At 45.9% G+C, this 24,630-nt stretch overlaps 1 protein-coding gene across 1 annotated transcript in view; it reads right to left on the bottom strand.

Moving 5' to 3' along the window:
- Nucleotides 1–24,235, bottom strand: part of VWC2L (von Willebrand factor C domain containing 2 like) — a gene marked incomplete at both ends in the record, with an annotated part of 51,163 nt that extends 26,928 nt beyond the window's left edge. The window contains 2 exons of the mRNA XM_084265393.1: nt 5,432–5,561; nt 23,825–24,235. Of these exons, the coding sequence (XP_084121519.1) occupies nt 5,432–5,561; nt 23,825–24,235 (541 nt within the window). The remainder of the gene's footprint in view (nt 1–5,431; nt 5,562–23,824) is intronic.
- Nucleotides 24,236–24,630: the final 395 nt, after the last annotated feature.

Raw genomic sequence — 24,630 nt, forward strand, 5'->3', positions numbered from 1 at the left:
TTAGGGACACATGTAACACAGATTTGTTTGCTAAAGGAGAAGCCGCCTTCAGCTTCGACAGGCTGGGAAAATCCTTGGGGCGTTTCCAGGCAAAATGTGCTGTGTTACAGGAGGAATGGGCTGGGGTGTAGAATGCTTATTTCAAATTAACTCAGACCAAGAAATAATGAGCAGCAAGTTTATATTCTCAGTGAATAAAGAGAGGAGCGTGTGTAAAATGTGGCTTGATCTGCATGCAAATAAATTATTATTTATTCGCTTTTGTGCTCATGCCCTCAAAGATGAAGACATTTGTATGGAATTATTAATATTTATAGCACATTACAATAAATACCGATTAAGAGTTGTGCCAGAATACATGCTCTTTTACCAAGGTAAAACCTGTTAAGGTCAATGGGATCTCTTCCTTATGTGGGGAGGGCAGGATGAGACTGTTTGCTTCAAAATCTGTATCAACTGTGATAATTCAACACTTTAATTAAAGACTTGGTGACAGATTATCTACAAAACTTCTTCCTACTGCCCAGTATTTCATCACAACTGTCTCCAGAAGCCCACACCAATGTGAGTAAGCACACTTGCCAGGAGATACTTCACCGAGGGCATGTTAGCTTTTATCTGTCTTATTGGGTAACAGATTCTTTAGCGGAGGGTTGGTGGCAATGAAAATGAAATGGAAAGCAAAACCAGACCCCAAAACAGAAATTTATAATGCTTATTTTGTTCATCCCTCAAGAAAATGGAAGTGCCAAGACGAAGTCTATTTTAGCAACTGCATTAATGTATGTGTAAATGGGTAAAGGCGCCTCTGAAATGCTCTGAAAAGAATTTCACACTTTAGAGGGGAGGAGAAGTTAACAATTCTGTTGTGGCATTTATTGGAGTTTCTAAATTAATTTCCCTGACACAGCTGTGCCATAAAAATCCCCCATGATGATGAATTTTTGCTAATGAAGAGATTATTTTTGGAGACAATTCTGGAGGAGCGCTTTGTAAAATCAGGAGCACACGGGGTGCCGGGAACCCTGCACTGCCCTTTCTCCGCTTGCCTCCAGCCTTTCCCTGAGCAAAGCTGCAGGTTTGAAATCATGTGTGGATTTTCTTCTCCGGAGCAGCAAACAGGGGACAAATGCCCAAATGGCATGAAGCTGAGGGCCCTCAGAGCGGTGGGCAAAGATCAGAACGTTGCTAATTCAGCAGGGCACAGGGGGAAGGTCCTTCAAGGCCACCATGGACTCCTCGCTGGAGTACATCTACTAACCCTCCCATCCCCAAAAGGGGATATTGGGACACTGGGAGCAGGTGGTTTTGACTCTGAGCAAACAGCACCGGGGTAGGTGGAACACAATGAGTTTCTCCCTCTGCACACAGCGGTAGGTGAGATGTTCAAGCTGGCAAAGAAGACGAACCCCTTTAATTTGGATTGCGGGTTAAACCAGATCAAAGGATGCGTGTGGCGATACACTGGAGATCCCTGCCCATCTCTGTATCCTTGCCAACTGTAGGGTTGAAGGAAATGTGAAGAGCAAGTTGACAGCGATGCAATAAGGGCGGGCTTTAAAACCCACGTGTCCCACCAATAATGAGGATCACCCTGCAGTGGTGGATGGATTTATGGAGTTGGGGGGGACAAGCAGAGGTTTGGAAATGAAGATTTTGGGGCCAGGAGAGAAGACCCAGGGGAGGTATGAGTAACATTATGCGTGCACGTCTACAGCCTGGGACACAGGACAGGGACCTTGGGGGAGGATTTTGGCTCACTAAGACTTTGGTGAAAGCAGCACGGATGAATTCTCACTGAAATGCAGGAGGACCTGGGGGCAGGAGGGATGGCACAGATGGTGGCAGCCACGAGCTCAATTTTAGCAGTGGTAGGCAAGTTTCAGATCCCGTGGAGGAGAGAGTTAACAACAGCTGACACACTTTTGTCTGGAGAAGTCACAATGAGTAGAAACAACAACTTGGGGCCATAATTCTGCAGTCTGTCACTACCAGGAAACGTGAAATCCAGTGACCTTTCATCTCCGCGACAGAAATGCTGCGCAGCACCTGGAGCCATCGCCCTTAAAATCCACACTGACAAATCGGACGATGGGACATGAAGGAGATGACGTCCTATCCTTTTCTCCATCCACCTCTTCCCCCCTCCACCACACCAAATTTTAGACTCCCTCTGCCTGCTCCGCGTGTAAAGCAGCATCCCCTGCTGAGCAGAGCCTGCCTTTAGCAAAGCACAAGATAACTACTCTATTTCTTCTGACAATACGGAATAAATCTCCCAAGCCACTTGCTCAGACTGCTCTTAAATGATGGCAGAGGGAGGGAAATTGATATTGGCTTTTTATGAATCTTCAGGTCAGGTATGTTAGAATCAACAGATTTTTGCATTAACCTCACCGCTTCACGGCACTTTTGCCCTTGGCAAGACATAATTAAGAAAGGCATGAAAATCTATCTGAATGTATCAAGAGGAAATTATTCTCCCAGTTAATGGCAGCAACAGCTAAACAAGCAGGCAAGCCACGCTGCTAGTGGAGTGCAGCAAAAGATGCAGGGCCGTGTTTTAACCTAAACCGAGGATTTTCCTTACCAAAATTTTAAAAGAGTCACTTTTGAATTGAGGATTTGCATTACGTGTTGTTCTGGGGATTAACTTTTTTTGGGTTGGTTTTCTTTTTACCCTCAAAAGCCAGCCTAAAATGATGACCACAGGGACTGAGACTAAGCTAAAATCTTTTCACCATGCTGAGCCATGGCATGGTGACTGTCTTCACCACTTTGGTAGAAATCCAAAGCCACTGGGTAGAAGTTAAAAAAAAAAACCCAAAAATAAATTAAAGAAAAAGGGGGGCTTCAGTCATTTAAGTGGGTCTGTCAGCTTGTGTTATCTTCATGTGTTTGTGAAACTGAGCTTTAATTGACTTGCTGTGGTGGAGAGCCGAGAGATAAAATCTTGTCCTCAAGATGAACAGACAGCTTAAAGTGCTGTGATCCTCATTCATTAGGGTGTGTCAGAGGGATTCAGAGGGGAAGGAGACACGGTAATGTCTGTTGCTCTTTCACAGAAAGTTCCCCAAATGTAAGAGGGAGGTGAAGGGTGCATGCCATACTTGGAGCCACGTCCAAGAGCAAGAGCAAGAACACAACTTGCTCATCAGATTCTCTGGTACCAAGGAGACTATCTTAGCATGTACTAATTTCTACCACACTCTGAAGTATTTAATTCTATTTGCGAAGGATACAGCCCAAACTACAAGCATCTTGGCCAACTCTTGGCCAGTCAGCTCTGGGTGCAGCAGGAGGAGCAGAAAGCCCTGCCAGTTCTGGGGAAGGGTGTCTCATGTTTCACCCCTATAGCCAGGCTGAGATGCAAGAAAGAGTTCAGCTCCCCTCCACAGTACTCCCAAGTAGGTATGCTTCTCAGTCCCAAGGAACAGCCACCACATCGCCTCTCTCCTCCATCCACTGCTGGCTCAGAGCTGTGCTGCAAGCCCTGGTCTCCCTCGCCCCAGAGACCAGGACTCACGAAGCATTTGGGCTGCTATTAAGAGGAGGGTGAGAAGTCATTTCCTGGCTACAACAGGTTTCAGAGAAGTTTCCATCTGTATCTCCAACAGATGAGTGAGGAATGGAGAAGTTTGGCACAACCACAGAGGAAGCTTTGACTTCTAGCTGAGAGGTCTAACCTCTATATGCTGCCCTGGAGACCCTTCAGTGGGTGGCTGATTTCCTTCCTGTCCTCATTCCCACCAGAAGGAGATGCTTCTTTCCTTTTCCTCCAGGGAACTCTGGTTTTGGAAGAAAGGTGCTGCCCACTTCTGGTCACCTGGGGTGTTGGGGACTGCAACACAAAAGGCCACCAACCCCCAAAGTGGGGGAGTCTGGTTATTGGGGTAGTCACAGTGGTGAAGGGTTGGGAAGGAAATCTATCAGGTCCTGGACCTGCACGAGGCCACCTTTGAGTGTGCACTCCTGGGAAGCCTGAGTGATGCTCAGAGAGGAACCAGATGGAAAGAAATCAGCAAGTGCTTCAACCCTAAATAAGGGGGGTTCACCATGGCACCCTAAATGCAATGGGAACATTGAGACCAAACACACGAGCAGCATTTGTTTGGCATAAATGAGCCAGAGCTACAGTGACAGGCATGGTGATGGACAGTATTACCCCTCTTGGTCATCAACCCATGACATCAATATTGTTGAGTGCAATGGGAAACTTCACAACCAAGCGCAGAGGGCCATATGCAAAGGTGGTGAATAGAGCTGATTGACATACCTTGTCTCGGAAGTTCATCAACAACAATAACAAACCAATGGCATTTCCTATGAACATTTTCTGCTTTTCAACAGAAACATCAAACTCTTAAAACCTTTCAAAATATTTTGGAGTAAAAAGTCACAGTTTAATATAAACACCAGAATTTCAAGAAGTATTTTTGGTATAATTTTCCAGACTGGTCTTAATTTTGCCAATTCCTTTAGTAAAAATATTTTGCATTTGCAACTCCCCGCTTCTTCTCTGTCCTAAAGAGCAGAAAACGTGTTGAAAATGTTATTTCTGTGTAAACATTTTCATTTAAATCCAAAAACAACCATCACTATTGTCCAGCAGTGGTGATGCATGTAAGAGGAAATACATATGGATAGTGAATTCTAAACATGAGAAGATGAGTCTAAGTAGCCATTTCTTATGGCATTAAAAAAGCCATGAAGAGGTTTACATGAATCTAGTTCACCTTTTAGTCTATCTCCACACCTAAATAAGGAGAAAGGTGCTTTTCCAGAGACGTGTGTATGCGTGTAGGGGCTGTGGTACAAGGCTGGGGACACCTTCTTGGAAACAGGTTTATTTTCCAAAGAGGTACTTTCAGTCATCCCAAAACCTTTTTTGAAAGTATTGCTGAATCCGACTCCAATTCCTAAAATTGTTTCAGCAGGACAATGAAGGCCAATGCTACGCACACTGTCTACAGCACACAACTAATGATGTTACAGCTCTGGGGAGGTGTCCTACTGGCTCAGGTGGAAGTTTGGCTGTTGATTTGAGTCAGTTTTCTCCTGGTTTTAAGTAAGTGGTTTCTTACTTCAGGGACAAAGGCTCTCTCTCGTGTACGTGATTTCATGTTAGACTCATTATGAGAAAAAAACAAAGACATGAAATGACTATCGCCAATGTCAGGACTCACTCCTACAGAGCCTTACTCAAGTCAGTGATCCCATCAGCTTCAATGAGACGACAAAGCTGGGAAGGGAAGGGCAGCCTTAATTTTCACAGTTGCCACCTCATAACTGAAGCCCACGTGCCGGGAGAAGTAACAGCCCCAACGCCAGACTGTGCTGGTGGAAGCAAACCTCCCGGTGATGCATCAGTAACAACAATTTAATGTTTCCTTTATATCTCTTTGTTAAAGCCAATACAGTACTTTCTTACCATTTTTGCAGACAGGACAACACTGTTCTGGTTCATAGACCGGGTTGACACACTCGGGAACTGCGCAGTCTGCTACAACACAGTGAACTTCATTGCTGGGCTCGCAGCGACACCATTCGCATGGCGAGGGCTAGGAACAAATCTAAAATTAGCCCATTTTCCTACCGTAGCTCACAAGTTTGCAACATTTCTATCTTGCCATAAGATAAACACATCAGCGTTTAATACCTCTTGACTGCATTCATTCATCATGGGTAATACATATCAACCTAAGAGGACAAAATAGCAACGTCTGAAAATAGGCAACCAGAACATTGGAAAAAACAACGAGCATGATACGTGCTTTCCCAGAGAGGGTGTGGGGTTTTGGTTTTTTTTTTCTAGCTTTCATGAGACTTTAGGCTCCTTTGTCAAGAAGACATAGCTGAAGCCACAAGGTTGTACCTCTTCCCTACCCATCTGTTGTTATGTCACACATTTACTGGGAGCAGAGCAGGATTTTTGGAAGATCATGAGTGGTGGTTCATCCCAGGGTGATTTTCCAGGTCATACTCATATCTCATGTAGACCACCACCCGCCAATGAACCCCAAGAAGTCAGTAGAGGTGTTGCTGGGGTGGCCTGTCTACCCAGACTCCTGATGTGCTTTCATTCCTGCTTTTCAGAGTGGAGGAGAACGGTGTTGTGTTTGGAGGGGCAAACCCATTTTATTCTGTGTTTGTCAGCACCTGCATCAAGGGGTCTGTAAGCACTCCAGTAACGTACCCTTCAGATCTGGCCCTGGCCCTACTCCTCCCCATTTCAACAAGGTTTGTGAGCAACTGCCTCATGCGAAATACATAAATAATTAAAAGCCTGAATAATTCTGCTGAAGACAGGGAGTTCTGGAATAAAGCACCCGGCTAAGTGGTTTTGTTTCAGCTCTATCAATTCAGACAGGAATCTCTATCTACCTCCAAACAGTAGAGCGCAGTCACTGCCTCACCCTTTGAAGAGCTGTGGAAATCTGTTAAAAAAAATAGGAAGATTGGTGTTTTAAGGTTCCTGGTGTCCTTGTGTGCGTGGAAGTGTGATGAAAGGATGTGAAGAGAGCTAGGAAAAGAGAAGAAGAGGAGAATGTGAAAGAAAAGTAACCCAATAATTACCTCCCAGTTCCTCAGCAACAGCGGACCCATCGCCAACACATGAATGAGAAAATGTGTGTGTTGGAGAAAAAAAAATCCACTTTCCATTGCATCGGAGGGAATCTGCAGCAGTGGGAATTCCTCCATATTAAAATAAAAAAAAGAGATGCAAAGGAAAGGAGGATCCATGTGTTTCAGACCCTGGTGATGCGTCACTCATTTCTACAGTACAAATACAACCTGTGAGGCCTAGTTCTGGCAGGTGAAAAGCTGTTCAGTTCACCTCTAAGAAGCTCCATATGCTTTCAGTCAAATAATTTATTCCCAGGAAATTCATTTCTACCTTAAAATGCACTAATTAAAGCTTCTCTTGCTTTGTCTCAGCGTCTGCAGTCTATAATTCCCATCACCTCTCATTTGCTCACGGCTTTGGCAATTTAGATAAAATCAGCACTCCTTGAGCAAAGGAAGAAGTCTGTGGAGGTGGAATTCCTCTAATTATCTTTCCTCGTTCAATCCTGCTTTGATTTCTGTCTGAAGCAGCAGGAATCTAAATTCATTTGACTGACATTTCTTATTCAAGGCTATTTAATAGGATGAAACAATGCAGAAGAAAACAGACAGAACTATTTGCTGAGGGATCAATAAGAAAATTGCTGCTTTGTTTTTACTCATTTTAATCACTAATTATATGGAGCAGCACAACTGGATCTTGTGATTTGTGGAGGATTTCACTGACGTATCCTTCAGGACTTGTCCCCACCTTCACTACTCCAGTGGTTGTAAGGCTAGGAAATGTGTGACGCATTTCCAGCACGGCGGCCCAATCTACAGCTTAAAGGTGATCAGCGCAAGTAGAAGACGGCCCTGAGTGACTCTGCAACTGAGTAAATGAGACATGGCATGCACATCTTCTGCTTTTGGGTGAAAATGACACTGTAATAAACCGTGATGTCGCCTGACACCAACCACAGCTTTCCAAGAGGGAAGAACTGCACACAACTGAAGAAGGAAAGCACATAGGCAGTCATCAAACAATGCTTTGGCACCAATGACAAGACTTCTCACAGCCACCTCCTCCTTCCCATCTTACCAAGTTCAAGCTACTTGGTCTTGCTCCCAGGATCTTCCTCTGCCTGACCATTCTGCTCACTTGCCAGCACCCCTTACTGTGGCTCTTACCTAGCCCCTCACCCTCATGGGTGACCCCAGCCTTTCCACCCACTTATTTTATGAAGGTGGAGATATCATCTCTCCTAACACATGCTCTGGGATATGACTTTGCAAACCCAATGCCTCTTCAGGAAGGACTGCCCCACACACACTGACTGAGCATCTCTTTATTGTTGTCTGTGGCCTCTGCATCCTGGCTATTTATTTCTTTGGGCGTACCCTTCTTGTGGAACAACTACAGGACATTGGCCCAAAGAGTCCTCTGTAGGATAGTAGGTAGACCAAATGGTGAAATAATGAACTGGGAATCAATGAAGAACAGGGAGACAGTGAAAAATGTGCCAAAGTTTTGTTTCCTGATTCCTGATTAAAAGATTTACCCACCCCATGGAAAAGGGACAGTTTACACTTTTGTAGCCACTGAAATCCAAACACCTGCTAACACCAATTCCTGATAAGAAACTCTCATCCCTACTGAAAAACATGGTGGAAAGAACCACTTGGGAAGTCTGAAGGAGAGAGGACACCTATCAGACCCTATGCCATGCCCACATGGACAGTCCGAACTCTTTATTGGTGTCCTGTAAACTGATATTCTGGAAAAAGTGTTAAGATTAAAGGACCTAAAAGCCTTGGCCAAGAAGATGATTTATTCAATCCTCCTGCCCAACGACAGAATAATCTCAGAAGACTTTCCATCAAAGGATTTGTTAGGAAGGATTTCAAGAGATGTCGGGGCAGAAAGATTCTTCTCGCCAATGTCCAAAAGGAAAGGATGTTTGTGGTGCCCAGCCATAGCACAGATACATTGCCACACAAGGACTCTATGGCTTCTTACTGTTCAAGGCATGGTTTAGGAAATGGATCTACCTTTTGTAGAAGGTATCAGTATAGATTTTTGACTTGGGAGAACTGGTGCAAAGCACCTGAATTTTTTTTTTTTAACCCTATTTTCACTTACCACAGGGGTGAGGAAATACGTGTTGTCAGTGCAGGGGCCAAACCAAGCCAAGCTGTGGGGAAGCAGACATGGCCAACATTTAGCCACCACTCAAAGGCTTTCGAGAACAGATGAAGTGGGAAACAGGGCACAAAAGACCTTCCCAGCACTGACCCTGCTTCATCTCTCCTTCTGCCAGTTGCTTCAAAGAGACCAAAGAATAACAAGGACATGGACCCTAAACACCTCTGTTAATATAGCCACACATGAGATTGTGGCCCAACTTCTATTGCTCTTCGGTTCTAATGATCTCAAGGAAGACCGTCACCTCAGGTTTGGTTGGGAGGACAGGTTCATTCCCTGCTTCTACCAGGGGACAGACACACAGTGGGGCAGCCAGAGGAAGAAGCCAGTTGGTTGTGTGGCAGGAAAACCTTAGTTTTGGGTGCTGTCAAATGGGAAACATCTGCAGTCAGCAGTCTGTTAACAAAGAAAGAAGGAAGGAAAATTAAGACAGAATAGAGAAGTCGCATGGCTAATAAAGATTTTATGTGTGTAAGCATGTTATGATAAACTTGATAGATGATATAAACAAACAAACTAAAGAGGCAGCAAAGGAAACAGAATGAGAAACAAGATACAGCCTGAGCAGGGGAAATGAGGACACCAAACCAGAGGTGGATACTGTATCTCCTAGTCTTCACTCTTACCCCATACATGCATCAGATCCCCACCCTTTTCACCATCTCTTTGGAATCAAATGTTGGCACATGCAGGAATTTCGATGCTAACATCATCTGTCTATGCCTCACAGTGATAAGGGGTTCCCTCTCTTAAGGCACTGGGCAACAAGTTTGTCCTTCTTAAGGTTTCATAAAACCACAGAGATTTCACGCCTCTGACAGGTTTGTGCTTGGAGGGCTCCAGCAGACCCTCAGGTCATCCAGAAAGACTAGTGGATTGACAGAGAGCTTGTATGATCAAACAGTTCCTCTGGAAAAGAGCTCGATGCTTCCTAAACTTAGAGGAGGTAAAAAAAAAATTGATTTGCAAATGAATTCAAATCTCAGTGTCTACATCTACTCTTTCATGCTTTTCTACAGCTCCATCAGCCATTTTTTTACACCAAAGCACCTGGTAGAACCACACAAATAATGAAAAACAAAACTTCAGTTTTTCAGGAAGATCTTGCTTTACTGCAAGATTATTTCATCATGGAAACTCTCTTGTTGCAAATAGTCACTGAACTTCACCCTTTGCTCAAGCCTTGTCCACAACTACAGCACCCTCAGCCACTTCCCTGCTGCCCCAAACAAGTGAAAGACTTTTCTGTAATACACAGATTGTCCTGCAAGAGCTTGTTACTGAGTGGTAGGTATTCTCCCTGAGTGAATGGAGGATGAATAGATATAAAAATACATTCATATAATAGAATCACCTGGGTTGAAAGAGACCCTTTAGATCATCTAGTCCAACCACAGCCTAACCCTGACTAGCCCACCTCTAGATCATGTCCTTAAGCACTTCATCTACACGCCTTTTAAATACCTCCAAGGATGGTGACACCACCACCTCCCTGGGCAGCCTGTTCCAGTACTCAACTCACTTTCAGTAAAGAAATTCTCCCTGATATCTCATCTGGATCTCCCCTGGGGCAATTTTAAGCTATTTCTTCTTGTCCTATTGCTTGTTACCAAAGAGATCAACCCCGACATCTCTGCAACAGCCTTGCAGGTAGTTGTAGAGAGCAGTAAGGTCTCCTTCAGCCTCTTTTTCTCAAGAATAAAAAGCCCCAGTTCCCTCAGCCACTCCTCAGAGGACTTGTGCTCCAGTCTCTTCATATATATATAAAAAAATATAAATATATGAAACATTATCCTGCAGCTCCTCTCTTCCCTGCCTCCAACAAGGATTTCTCCATCTACACCTCTGCTTGTCACTCACTCTTAGCAGCTGCTACATAAACATCTCCAGAGAGGTGGAAAGGGAGTGATTTACCTAAGACAAACAAAAAGCTCTGAAGATGACAGCTGACTGATACTTTTCCTTTACTTGCTTGTACTGTCAATCAGAAGCAATTTTCCTTGGAGTTTCTGCTCCGCTGTCGCTAACGGTGGTTTCCAAGCACAATCCAGCCCTATATGTGGGCTGCCACCCAGCTGGGGAGAGGTCTCATACTGAATTTTAAGGCTGCGGTCTCCTGTGATTAGCTGATTAATCCACTGGCTTCACTCACACTGAGTTTGGGGCCCACACCCCTCTGGGAGTTTGGAAAACGGTTCCTGTTTCCTAAGCAGCCTTCTGAGAGCTGTGTTGTTTGGCACCAAAGTACTTCAAGAGCCAGTGGGTATCATCAAAACAGACTATAAACAGGCCTGTCACTTTTGGAGACATCCCGCTCTATGAATTTAGATGCCAGCTCCTGGTTTCCTCTGGGCACATTCAGCACAGCCACTTCCTGAGACTTTGGAACCTCTCCTCACCTTTTAAAGAAAAGACTTTGAATTGTGTGGTACTTTCTTCGTATGTGAGTTTGCAGCCTCATGGAAGGCAGTTTGCGTCTTTGCTGGAGCTAGCGTACAGGTTGCTCAAAGCTACTGCAAACCCTTGCCATTGCCCTGTAGCCAGCTGTTCCAAGATCCAGCTCCCTGGATTTATTGGGCTGCTCTCTTCTCTCTCCTTCCTATACTCTCCAAATAAGCTTCAAGAGTGTATTTGTACAAGAATATCCCATAGTCTCACACTCAAAGACTTCAACTCATTGACTAGGTGCTATGAAGTGGTCACACAAGGACCGCATCCTTGTGCCGCCCGCCTACTGCACAACAGCTTTTCTTCAATTATACACAGCTACTAGCAAACAACTACAGAACAATCCGAACTTTACAACTGCTGTATCACAAACACTTGACATTTCTTTTGAGGAAGGAAATAGAAAAGCTTCGTATAAGTGTTTACAACCATCTGATGGCACCGATCCTGCAGATCAGGTCGGTAGTAGGCAATCTTGGTGAGTCGAATAGGTGTCATGTGGGGCCTGTGATGCTTTTCACAGTCAAACAGGTGTATTTACAAAATGGGCACGAGATGGGAGAAACCTGCTTAGCTGCTGGGAATTAGAAGGGGTGGGTACCCAAGAAATGAAGCCAGTGGGTGTTCTTTCTCAGCCCCACAGAAACCCGAGGATCCATCACAGCAGAGCAATGCAGAACAGGTGTCAGGACTCTTAACATCACTGCAAACCTTACTCAGGCATGATGTCCAAAAAGGAAATGGTGCCCTCCCTAGATTATATGGCAAAGGAGAAAAAAACGCCCTTTTTGGCATAGTTTTACTGACTACAGAGTCGCATTGCTACATCCCCCTTAGAGAACACAGTAGTAGAAGTGCAAAGCGCTTTGAAAAGAGGAGATGCCCTCACGTCTGTTTCTACTGCAGTGGTTTTGAACACAACAGATCTCACTTTGTCAATACCCTGCTTTAGATTCAGATCCGCTACCTGTATACACAGGCACCTCCTGCCTAACCTGGCACTAGGAAGGACTGGACACATCCTATCCCCTGCGACTGCTGGGCTCCAAGGGGGAGCAAAGCTGAAAACCATCACTGCTGCCAATCTAAAAGCTTTTAGGTTTTAAGAGAGTGTGTGCCCGCACTCATATGGATAATCGCATGCAGCCTCCCCCTCCTCAGACAGGCTCCACTGATGGCATTCTGCTCTCTGAAGATAAAACAGCAGGAAAAGCAGAGCCATGGAAAGTGAAGTCTGTCAAATTGGGCACTTACATCTTAAGAGTAGCTGTAACTTTTAATGACACTAAGGACAATGACAATTCTGATGGAAATGATTTTTGTAGCTACAGTTTCAGGTGGTGAATTTATTGGCAGGAAGCAAGAAAGGGAAGAAAGTTAAAAAGGACCTGATGAATAAAATCGGAGGCAAAAATGGTTTCCGCCTTACGACTGAGGTGGGAAGTCATAAACCAGGGGAGATGAATAAAAAAGAAACTGGGATAGCATTCATCGAAGATACTCCTGGAGTTGAAATTAGAATCATTTTCATTGTTATTGAAATTGCCTGTGATCTCAGGGAGATTAGCAGGAGATTGCAGGAAAGTTCAGAGAAAGCTTTCAATTGGGAAATTTTGCAGGTGCCTGACTGTGGAGAAAGGAGGTAGGGAGTGAGTCCCACCAGAAGGTCGAGCCTGGAAACAGCCCACTGCTGGTCTGGGCTGCTCACTTGGCCTTTGCTATTAGCAGTGCATAAATAACTACCTAAATTGCATTGAAAGTTCGGTAAATGGCTCTTTCTCACGTGCACAAGCACCAATACCAGAACTTGCATGAGGCAAAAATTCCAATCATTTTTGTCATTTACTTAAAACCCCCAAAATCACCCAACCAGGTGCTGGAGACACAGTCAGTTGTGCTACAGAAACCCTAAGGACTGGGATTTTCCAAAGGTTGTTCAAATAAACAATCCAGGGAGTGATTACAAATGAGCACAATCACCAGGAACGCTATCAGGTTGTAAATGATTTTGCAACAGGGAAAAAAACCCAACCCACTAAGTCATTAGATAATTTCGTTGCGGTGAAAAACTGGAGCTGTGTCCTACTTGCATGGATTACAAGCAATACAAATGAACTGTGCCACCCAAAAATTGAAAAATGCTTGCACCATACTGCAGATGGGCTCAAAAAAGGAGCTGGCTTCCAAGGAGCTGCAGAAATGGATGCTGAGATCCCATTTTCCTAAGGGAGCCCCCAACACAGAGATTACTAACTTTAAGACCAGGATGAAACAACAAATTTCTCACTCAGCCGAAAGGACAGAACACATTATACATTACTGAATCCATTTTCTGTAAACGGTGACTCCATCCTATGCTCCATGCAGCCCTCATCAAGGAGGTTGAAGATGACGTGCCTATTTTCTTAGCATAGAGATGCTGCAGCAATCCAACCAAAGCTCGGTTTTAGCTACTCCATAACTGCTGCCTGTCTACTCACAGCAGGCTGGTGACCAGGCTTGGATCCTAGAGATGGAAAGGTAAAAAGATGCTGCAATTTCCCCCCAGGTCATGTATTTCCTTGTCTCAGCCCCAGACCATGCCTGTCCATACCTGGAAATGACATTGTCCCGGACAGCCTTCTGTAAAAATCCCTGGGGAGCTACCACAGATGAAGGAGAGAAGCACAGAAGATATGTCTCACCATGAGTACCTTGGGCCCACATCCGATGCCGTATACTCATCTACTTGCTATGTGCCACACAACCCAAAGGGTTTAAAAGGCTCCTGGAACCACGTTTGGATCTGGAAAGCGACTCCTCGTTAGCTGAGGAGAGAAAGACAACCCTGAGCTGAGCCCTGGCCATTTTTTCCACAGGAGCTGAGTTATCTGCAGTCTCGTGGTTGCTTTCCTCTCCCGAGAGCAGCCGCAGAGCTCTCCCTAACAACATGACTTGGCACTTCTTCCCTAAGAATGCTACCTGTGTTTTGATGTACGTCTCATTTTATTCCTGACAACAGTCGCACCTCACCTACCCAGGGCCTGAGGGAACTGGAGGTCTCTATTACTTCGGCGATAATTTTAATGACTCTATTACAATAGTATTTTAGTTCAGACATGCCCGGTGCACAGGGAACAGAACTCCTCTTGAAAGGTTACAGATATGACAGATGGGACTGTGTCTCGAAGGCGTGATGCGCGGCCCCCGTTCGGACACAGACAAAATGTTTGTGTGTGCTTCGCATTCATTAAGTTCCTTTTAATATCAGCCAGGAAACAAGAGCCCAGCTGGCAGCTTCCTGCTCTCCACTCCCTCCCCGTCAGCTCTTGCAGTGAAGGAGCCTCGTTTAGGAGAAAACCTTCCAGGGTGGGAGAAAAGAACCAGGGTTCAAACAGGGTACCAGGGTTCCGGAACTAGGTCAGAGAGCTGACCCCTTCTATGGGGGTTTTCCCTGTACCTGAATCTGCTGTTTCCTTCTTCATTCACACCATGAGCTCTAGGCACTGATAAGATACTGAATGTGTATTAAGGAGGTAGGTGTAACAGAACCAGCCATTGCTGGGGAGGAGATTTGGGTCTTGGACCCATTCCTTCTGCAGTCTTCTGTGGATCCACAGCCGCAGTGCAGGCCAGGTAGATTTACACCAGTGACAGAATTGGCCCTGTGACCATTTTACTCAACAAGATACCCAGATGTCAGCTGTTGGCGACATCTCTGGGGTTAGGCTGCTTTGTCAGAACACCAGCTCTGTGATTCCCATGCAGCTCAGACAGCTGTGGACAGTCACCCTGATTCCTGGCTGGGTTGCGGCAGTGGAGGGAAGACGTGAGCTCCTCTTGCTGTAGGTCCCTCACCTGAGGTTTCAGTGCTCAAGCACTCGCAGAGTTTTGCACATCCTGAGCCCCAAGCTTGAGCTCACTCCTGATCTCCACCAACATGCTCCACTGCTCGAACACCTTCTTCTCTTCCCAAGGAGAGATGTGTTGGCAGAACCCAAGTCTATGTCCAAGCAGTGGTTAGGAGCTGACTTGAGTTTTTCCTTTACATTGCTGAGGGTAGAGGAGCTCAAGGGTTTCGAGTGCCCAAAATTGTATCTACATGCACGTGGTCTTCTCACTCACTGTCTCCAGGCCTTGCTCCAAAGCCCTGTCCTGTCAAGGTGGTGTAGGGCTGACAGTAGGAATTGATGATCTTGAAGGTCTTTTCCAGCCTTGGTGATTCTATGATGCTAAGGCGAGTTGTGGTTCCACCTGTGGGTTAACACATGTGTGCCCTTGGGTTTGCTGTGGGTTTGGTTCCCTTTACTCCTGTTTTCATTGCGTCTTGAGAGTTTGGAGAAGGGCAAACACATCATATCAAATCCTGTCTCGTTCCCACTTGCTTTTTCTCTCTCAATCTCCCTTACTTGTACTTTTTAGCTAGTCTATCCTAACCTTTTACTTTCTGGCAGCTGGCAAGGCAGATTAGGCTTCACAGGAGCCCCCTTGGGCAAATCCTTTTCACAGTTCAGCACCACGCAAACTCCACAGAGGAGTATCTAACTGGCATCGAACTTTTCATCAGTGTAACATCACCATGGGCCACCTGCAGGCCATGGAGCTGCAGCAGTGCACGACAGTGGAGAACCTGCCCCACCAAAGAAAGCAGCTCTTTACCACCTGGCACTATGGAGAAGATGATCTCCAAATTCTCATATCCACCTGCCAATGTTGAAAGCCTCCAGGGAGCAACTAGAAGGGTCCAGGGAGGCTTCTGTCCTTCCAGGGATGTTACCAGATTCCGGATGAGTGTGAAATGCAAATGAGACTGAAGGGGTTGTCTGATAAGAGGACATGCTGGTGTGTGCTAAGCCAGAAAGGTGTCCCTGCCCGGGATTACCCGGTTAAAGGCTTTGAGGAGCTGCTCCAAACCCTAATGCTCCTCCAAGCATAATGAGCGTTTTATTGTAACTAACTCCTAAAGAGCTACCTTGGAGCTGTACCACAGAACAGGGAGTAAGGAAGCCTAATGCTACATGTGTTTTTATTTTGTGACTAGACCGAGCGTTGTCACTACACTACTTATCTAATTATAGTCTTAAAAACAATAACTAGGATAATTAGCTAATTGAACACTATTTTTAATGAATGCAATTCTGTGTAAAGCACATTCCAGCAGCAACAAACACACACCTGCACCTTCCCCTTGCTCTAGTAGGAACCAGTTGTCTAAAAAACTTCTCACCAACAATCCATCAACATTTCTAGGGACAACATCCTTGCTCATGAGCTGACAACCTGAGGACCTCACACTCACCAGCCCTTGGGTGCCAGAGACGGACATACCCCAGGTGAGCCTAGGGCTGCATGGTTCTCTCCTTGGCCCCACTGAGTGTTGGCTGGCACACTAATAAAGCCTCAGATGTGATGTCACCGCCCTTGGAAGGAGCTGGTAACAGTCGCATGGACTCCACAAACCATTTTCCTAGCAGCATGGCTCCAGCAGCAATGGAGGGGAGAGGAATGCCAGAGCATCTTCTCCAGCTGCACGGAGAGCACTCCTCTCTTCCAATGGCTCTCTGGACAGTCCCCAAATCTGGAAGTGAGTGGAGCTGACAGGACGTTTCTTGGAGCTAATATCTGAAAGCCCAGCTACAGCTCTGGGCTGTACGGACGTTGGGTGCGCATTCACTCCTGTGTCATGTTTACTGGGAAAATACTGGCCCCTGGGGCTTGCATGTACAGGCCAAAATCTGTGCTGCGCTCCCGCTGCCATGCACTGTGATTAAATCACAAGGGCTTGTGCTGGATTCCTGATGATTTAGAGTCATGCTGATGCTCAAGTTTTGGGTCTTATCTGTATCGACGGGGAGCTTTGAGAGAGCACGCGTGCCGGGCAGCCAGCTGAGCTCTGCACTTTTGGGGCCTATCTGTATTATACTGTGATCTGGCGAAAACGACAGCACGGCTTGGCTGGAGACAAATTCTGGATACGGCCCATCTTCCTTTACATATTGTAATAACACACTTGTGTGCAGTGTAATATATCCGTTAGAGAGTGAGTAGCTAAGTACATAAGGTAATCTAAAAACCAGTTATCGCTACAGATCAATATGTGACATGCCTATCTATTTTAGTGTGTTTTCTTGGTACAAATTATGACAGAAATACAGTAAGTCGGTAATTTCAGATTCCTTTGCATAGACATTGTCACTGTAATTTTGCCAGGAGGGAGATAATAAATCATACTTTTCCATCTGACTGATGTTCTGTTTCCCCTGTCTGATTTCAATGGCTGTATGCTATCTTCAGAGCTGGCATTGTTCATGGCTCCTTTTATTAAAGCACAGGCACGTCACTGAAATTTCTTTTGTATGATGATTTTCTAGCCCTACGTGAAATTGCAGAACACACAAGAAGAGGAGAAATAAAACCAACAAAAAAGCCCTGTTTTTTGAGACATAGCAGAAAAAAAAAAAAAACAAAACCTGGCTGCAAACATCTTGGAGAGGAAAATGCCAATCCTGAAATCAGGGCCCCATGCTGGCTTGGGTTAGTAATCAGTTTCTTGGAATTCCTGAGCGAAGATCTGAAAAAGTACTGGTGATTCAGCTGACTGGTTCAGTACGCTACCAACAGGCTTTAATACACTAGCTCCTGCAATGATTAACTTGCCGTGATTTGAGCATCTTCCACGGAAACTCAGCACTCATACAACAGAGGGGAAAGCACAGTAAAGACCCTCCCTTCCCCCTACTTTGTTTTTCTTGCAACCTGACGAAGCCCCTTGGATTTAATCTGTCCTATTCTCTAGTTCTCCCACCCTGGTATGAACCGCAGCAGTCATGCTCCAAGCCTGTGGTTGGATGCACCCTGGCAGGGCTGAGGGGCTCTCGGAGCAGCCCCCTGCACCCCTCCAGGTGCCGGACGGTTGTATACTTTCCCCCCGTCTCCTTCCCTTTCCACCCAGGGCTGCAACATCATCAACCCAACAGCCTCATCCTGTCAATAATGCTCCAGGAATGCCCTGAGTGTTTCATTCATATTTGATAAGGCTGCATTCCCAGGCTGGATAACAGTGGTCTGAGTAAGGCTGTGGTTTGCATCGCTCCATTTCTATTTCTGGCATGGTTCTGGGGTTGTGGAATCACTTTTTTGGTTTCATTGCCTCTTCCTCTCCAGCAGCAGAATGGACACGCTGCGTTTCTGGGGCTGAGAGATGCTGGGAGAGCAGCTGAATACACTCTTGCATGTGCTAATGCCTTCTGATGAGAGGTCTTACTTTGTTAAGTTATATTGAGATAATTGCATTAATAAAACATTTTTAAGAGTGCTAACAAAGGAGAAGGAGGTACTGCTAAAACCTCACGTAAAGGTTTCCATAACGAGATGAGAATCAGTATATGGTAATGCTATGCTTATACAGTCCCTCATTTATTTTGGATTCTGATTATACCCTGAAGATCCCTGCCAGAGCTGTGATCCCTACTGTGCAAAGTGCTGCTCAAGAAGACATAAAGTCAGTGAGATACAGAGGCCCTAGCTAAAGCATTACAGATGATTTGTGGACAAAACAAAGCTATGAACTTCAGATATAGTGGCAAGAAACATGAGAAGTAAGAAGAGAGTAGAGCTCCAGCTGTGACATCCTGGCTCTCTGCAAGTCAGAGGAGATTGTGCCCTGGAATGAAACTAAAATTTCCCCTTTCCTGTTCTGTTTGCCTGCGCTGGGCAGGGGGCTGTTCTCCCATCCCTCCACGCTTCTGCTTGATGCCAAGGGACATACATTGGGGCATCATCTAGGGACTTTTTGGAGTGAGGATGGGTTTGGGAGGTGGAAAGGGAGAGAACAAGGAGATGGAGAAGACACTGGGCAGGGCATACCAATGAAAGGCAGCAGCAGAGGTTAAGTATTGGCAGAGCCAATGGCTGGAATTACAGCTCTGTGCTTGGTAGAAAGCGGGGAAGCCACTGCAGAGCACCCAAAAAATGTCCTTGATGTTTCAAAGCTCAAGTTCACAAACACAGGTTGAAAGGAGAAGCTGCTCTTTTGACAGGAACATTACCAAGCTGTGATGCCAAAAACTCTTGTGTTCCCACCCAAAGCGTAACTCACCCCAAGTCTCGTGGCTAGCAAACTTCTGCCACTGACTTTGAGAAGGATGGCTCCATGCTACCAAAGCCACGTCACCAGGACTCACTCTCCTACCAGGCAGGGAGCAGCTCTTGCCTGTATGGTCTGAAGTGGAGAGAAGGGTTCAAGACGCCAGCCTGACCATCTCTTGTGAGCCCACCATTTGTCTCCTAGCAATTGCATTTTGCTACATATTCATGCAGTTCCACAGAAGGTTGTTACTCTGACTGTGCTCACGTTGGGTGATGGGACATCCAGGAAGCCCACAAGTGATTACAGACTTTCTAAACTGACAGCATAACTCTCCTCAGACAGATCCTAGCTGCAGCCACACACCCACCTAAAGCCACACCGGATATTGCGTTCCTCCAACGCGGGCAGGCACACTCTTCCTCCCTGCTAACTTACACAGGAGAGTAGAAACTAATCAGCACTTAGGCCAAGTGCTGCCACACTGCCGTTTGCAGGGCTCCTCTGCAAGCTGCCAGCGACCATCCATCATGCCGGTGGTACGCTGTCTCCTTAAGTTTACATAAGCTGCTGCCTGGGAACACTCATTTAAACCATGACTGTGTGTACTTACAATAACCGAGACCGCTCTCCCAGTTGTTATTTGCTTGTTTTCTTTCTCTGGGAAGAATGGGGAGGGCTAACAACCTCCCTGAGAGATGTCTGCTACTACAGGCAAGCACAGAGCACTTGGGACCCAGACCATAACCTCCTGGACTGAAATCAAAACACGGCTGATGCGTGGGAGAAAGAGCCAGCTGCTAAGTGACCCTGAGAGTCCCTGCCAGGTCTCTCTGGAGGGAATGGTAAGCCTGCCTGAGACTTGCAGCATCCTTCATACCTCCCCTGCAGCCACCGCAGTTGCCTATCACCTTGCGTTTGCCTCTCAGAGGGACCTGAGGAGACCTGAGAGGCCAAATTCGAGGCTGACGAGAAGTGGAAGATGAGGTTGGGAGGCAGATGGACCACCAAGCCTCCCCTTTTTCCCATGTACTGCTCCTCAGGAGTCAAAATCCTGAACTGCTGGGAAGCCATTTACATATTAAACATATCTGAGCGGTGCTGACCTCTCCTAGGGCAGCTTCCAGGGGAACTGCAGCCTCAGCCAAGTTGGGCCTAAGTACCAGGCTACCCAAGGGGCTCGAAACTCACACAGATCCTCCAGGACTTGTAACAGAGCTGTGAAGATGCTACATGGAGTTACTAAACCATCTGTCAGGGACAAAAAGGTTTTACAAAGGATGCAGGAAAAACCACTAATGGGTTTAGATTTACAATTGAACTTCAGTTGAGCATTTCATTTGTATGTGTTAATGATGCAGGGGCAGCAGCATAAACACTTGGACAGCTGGCTATGCTAGATGGTTGGTTGTCGTGTTTGTATTTTGTGTTTATGATTGCGATGAGTCAAAAACAAATCAGAGGTACAAGATCAGCTCAGTAGAAGAAAGCTAAATACTCCCAAAACGGGTCTTGGTAACTACTCCTTTACCCTGAGATAGTCACAGGTCCTCTTGGTAGTAAGGAAAAAAAAAAAGGAAAATAGGATTTCTCACCCCAAACCTAAACAGAAACCTGGAAACAAGGCAAGAAAATTCTTCCAAATGGAAACCTCTCACAGATTTTGATATCCTAGAGAAAAAACAAAAAAAATCTAAATCCTATTTTGTGAAAGATCAGGCAGTTGAAATTTCTACAAGATGCGTCAGTCCGGGTAGCATTACCAGAGCAAGTACGTACGCTTGTGCACGCACATGCGCCCAGGCACATGCTTCCCAAAGGTTCTTAAGTGGATGCTAATTTCAGCTGCAGCCAAGCAGCGCCGAGCGCTTTTACGGATGCTGACTTGGAACCTACTGATTCGCAAATCAAGCAGGCAAAAGGGTTTACGGGCCCACTTAAACCAGTCAGGTTTTGAGTCAGGGCCACCTGAGAAAGCCTCTCCTCTTTGCCAAAGACAGACTCCAATGTTCGTGGGACAGACTTGTGAAAGTCTGTCGGCCTTCTAAATTCAACAGGATAAGGGAAGAGTGGAGCTCAGAGCCAAACATGTGGGATGCTCCAAAGTGCCGCTGTGGGTGTAGCAGACAAAACCTTTGAGGTTAACTGTAAAACACCCGGATGCTTCAATGAAGTGAGGATTTCACTTCAAAGCAGCAGTCTGCTCCATCCTGAAGTTCCTATAGGATTTATAAGCTCATAGTTCACAGGTGATCCTCCCCTCACCCCTCTACTCCCCCAAACGCCCCTGGAAGTGCACAGTCTCACTCTTTATTCTAGGCAAACACATGGGCTTCAAACCCAATGGGTTTTTGCCCTATTCCTCAAGGTCCTGAGCTCTCAGCAAAACACAGGTCCAGGTCAAAAGCTCAACTGTTAATTAAATTAAGTCTGAAGGCTCTCGGTCCCAGACTGAAGGTTACTGTGTGTGAGAACAGTGTGCCACCACCTACTCTACTCCCCATTTCTCAGAGGATGCTGGAACCTGGTTTTGTGCATGACACCTCACAGTTTTTCAGCACAGCGAACAGTGAACAGGTCTGCTCTAACTCACTCTAACAGCCCTGCTTCCTGAAAGCCTGTTTTTCTATCCTTTAATCCCGTATCCAGGCACAATTATTACTTTCAGGAAAAGTGATGAGTACTTTTGGATTTCATTGACTTGCAAAAGGTAGTTTAAAGAGAAGATCCATCTCATCATCCACAAAGATGATTAGAGGCCTGGAGCACCTCCCCTACAAAGAGGAGCTGGGCTTGTTCAGCCTGGAGAAGAGAATGCTACGGGGGCACCTCGTTGCAGCATGCCAGTCCCTGAAGGAAGCAGAGAATCAGGAGGGGAATAAATTCGTTAAAAGGGTAGATAATGGCAGGACAAGGGGGCTAGAGTGAAGCTGAAGGAGGGAAGGTTTAGAAAAGCTATTAGAGGAAGCTCTTTACAGAGAGAGTGGTGAGGTGCTGGAACAGGCTGCCCAGAGAGGTGGTGGATGCCCCATTCCCTGCAGGATGTTCAAGGCCAGGTTGGATGGGGCCCCGGGCAACCTTGTGTAGATCCAGGCCTGGAGGCTGGTGTCCCTGCCTGTGGCAGGGGGGTTGGAACTCTGTGATCCTTGGGGTCCTTTCCAACCCGGACTAGTCTATAAGTCTATGATTATTGTCCCACTGAAATCTCTCCAAAAAAAGGTCCTTGTATCCTTCATGTAAGAACCTGACCATGCAGCAGAATTACACCTCGGTGGGACACTTCCATCATCTGACAACAAAGCAGTCAACACGGGACCACTGAAGCACACTGGTGGGATGAAGATGGGTAAGGCCTTGCTATGACACGAAGAAACTGTTATTTAAGTGGTTCACCAAATCAGCATCTTCCCATTCCTCGGGAAAGCAGAGCAGAGAATAGGTTGATTGGAAGGGCCCCCAGGAGATGGTCCTGGGGTATTTCCTTTCCCTTGTGACTACGACATTAAATTGATTTGCCCATACTGAGGGACTGAAGTTACAAAGATAAGCCATGTGTGATAGAAGAAAGGAGCTACACACTGCCTCCACAGAGAATACCAGTGCCTGGGAAAGAGGAAATTGTGATCTGTGGTACCGAGAACTCGTTGACATACACAGACCTACATGGAAGTGTTTTCATAGTAAGAAAAGAGAATTGGCAAGTGTATGATGGGATCTGGCATACAGCCAACAAGGAGTTGAGGGCTGTCGCTATCAATGGAGGTATGGATCTCAACGCCACGTGACCCGGAGAACAAACTCATGTGTGTACCTGGCGCCTTTGCAGACCCTGCTCTTCATTGTGAAACGCTCTTTTCCTTAGCTGAATTGAAAACATGCAGACAAATTCATTAGAATGAGAGATGCAGATTGTGTACAAGCTAACAGGATTTGAAAATCTAGTCTTAAAAAATAAGATACATTCCAGAAGGCTTTCTTTACAACATTCCCAATAGCAGCTCAACCACTGCAATTAAATGCCATACTTATCATTATGTGAGATGGTCATCTGCCTAGGCATTCATCTTATGCCATTCTAGATAGCCCTATCGCAGTTGAAATGGAGATATTAAATAAGTACAGCTTGCAATCTACTTGCATTCTCATACAGTTACAAGTAACAGCTCTCAGTACCATGCCATCCATCCCTGCTAGCCAAATTGGGAAAGGGGTTCTCAAAAAGCACTCAGTATCAGTTTACCACCATTTTTACTGACAACATTGGTAGTCCAACTTGATTCATGCTGCGAGCAAAGGAGGAGTTTGTCTGGAGTAGAGGATTCAGGGGACTGTGCTTTCACGTGGGGATTTTTGACCCAGCACTGGCCCTCGCTTGGTGCACTTGAGGGAAGAGGTGGCAGTTTTTCACATTAGCCACACCTGCATACAAGCTCAAAGGGTCTTCAGCTTTAGCACCAATTGAGAGGAGTGAGAAGATACCGAGTGCTTCCGAGAGTCCTCCAAAGAAATACTATTCCTATAGCACATCACTACTAGATCCTGAAGAAAGGGTTTCTTACCTTAAATTCCTCCAAGATTTTGTAATTTTTCCCATGGTATTCACAAAAGTTTTTCACTTCCTTGCATTCTGGACAGCATCCATTGTGTTCCACTTTTGTACACTTTGGGTGGATTTTAGGGCATTCTGGTTGATCACAAACAGGTCCATCCTCAGTACAGACACAGGGACAGTTGGAATGTCCCGGGAAAAAACGTTCTCCCAGTTTGTACACAAAGCCACTGTCATCCACACAGCCCTTCCCTCGGTAGTCATCAAAGATCAGGTTGTCATTACTGGAGGTCTGGTCCCCTTCATCGGCAGGGTAGTCTTCATGATTGATGGCAGCCGGAGTGACCAAAGCAGGGATTACAACCAGAAGTATCCAGGCTTCATGGATACGAAGAGCCATCCCCCTCCTCGGCTTCTCCATGGGATCTCAATGCGAGATAGAAACAGCTGCTTCCATAGGGAGGGCAGTGTTGTGGTCTGAAAACAGATATTGGCAAGTGAGAGCAAACTCAAAATCCTAAGGAATACCCACTTACAAAGGCCACACTTTCCACCAGCACCCAAGGACAGACTGGTGCTTTCAAACCACACAGCCAGCCATCACCGTTTCATGCCAATTAAGCCTCTTCTCAATTAAAGAGAACAAAGCCTATGAAATACAGAAATCAGATACACATGCCTATAAGCACATGCCCACAAAACATCACTCTAGAAACAGGGTGGGGGTCACAGAACGATTTACTTTTTACTTTCCTCATTCCTTCTGCTGAGTTCTCTGATGCAGCAGGAGTTAAACTAGCTGCCTGAAATCACACG

This window comes from Gallinula chloropus (assembly GCF_964237585.1).
Source record: "Gallinula chloropus genome assembly, chromosome: 5".
NCBI lineage: Eukaryota > Metazoa > Chordata > Aves > Gruiformes > Rallidae > Gallinula > Gallinula chloropus.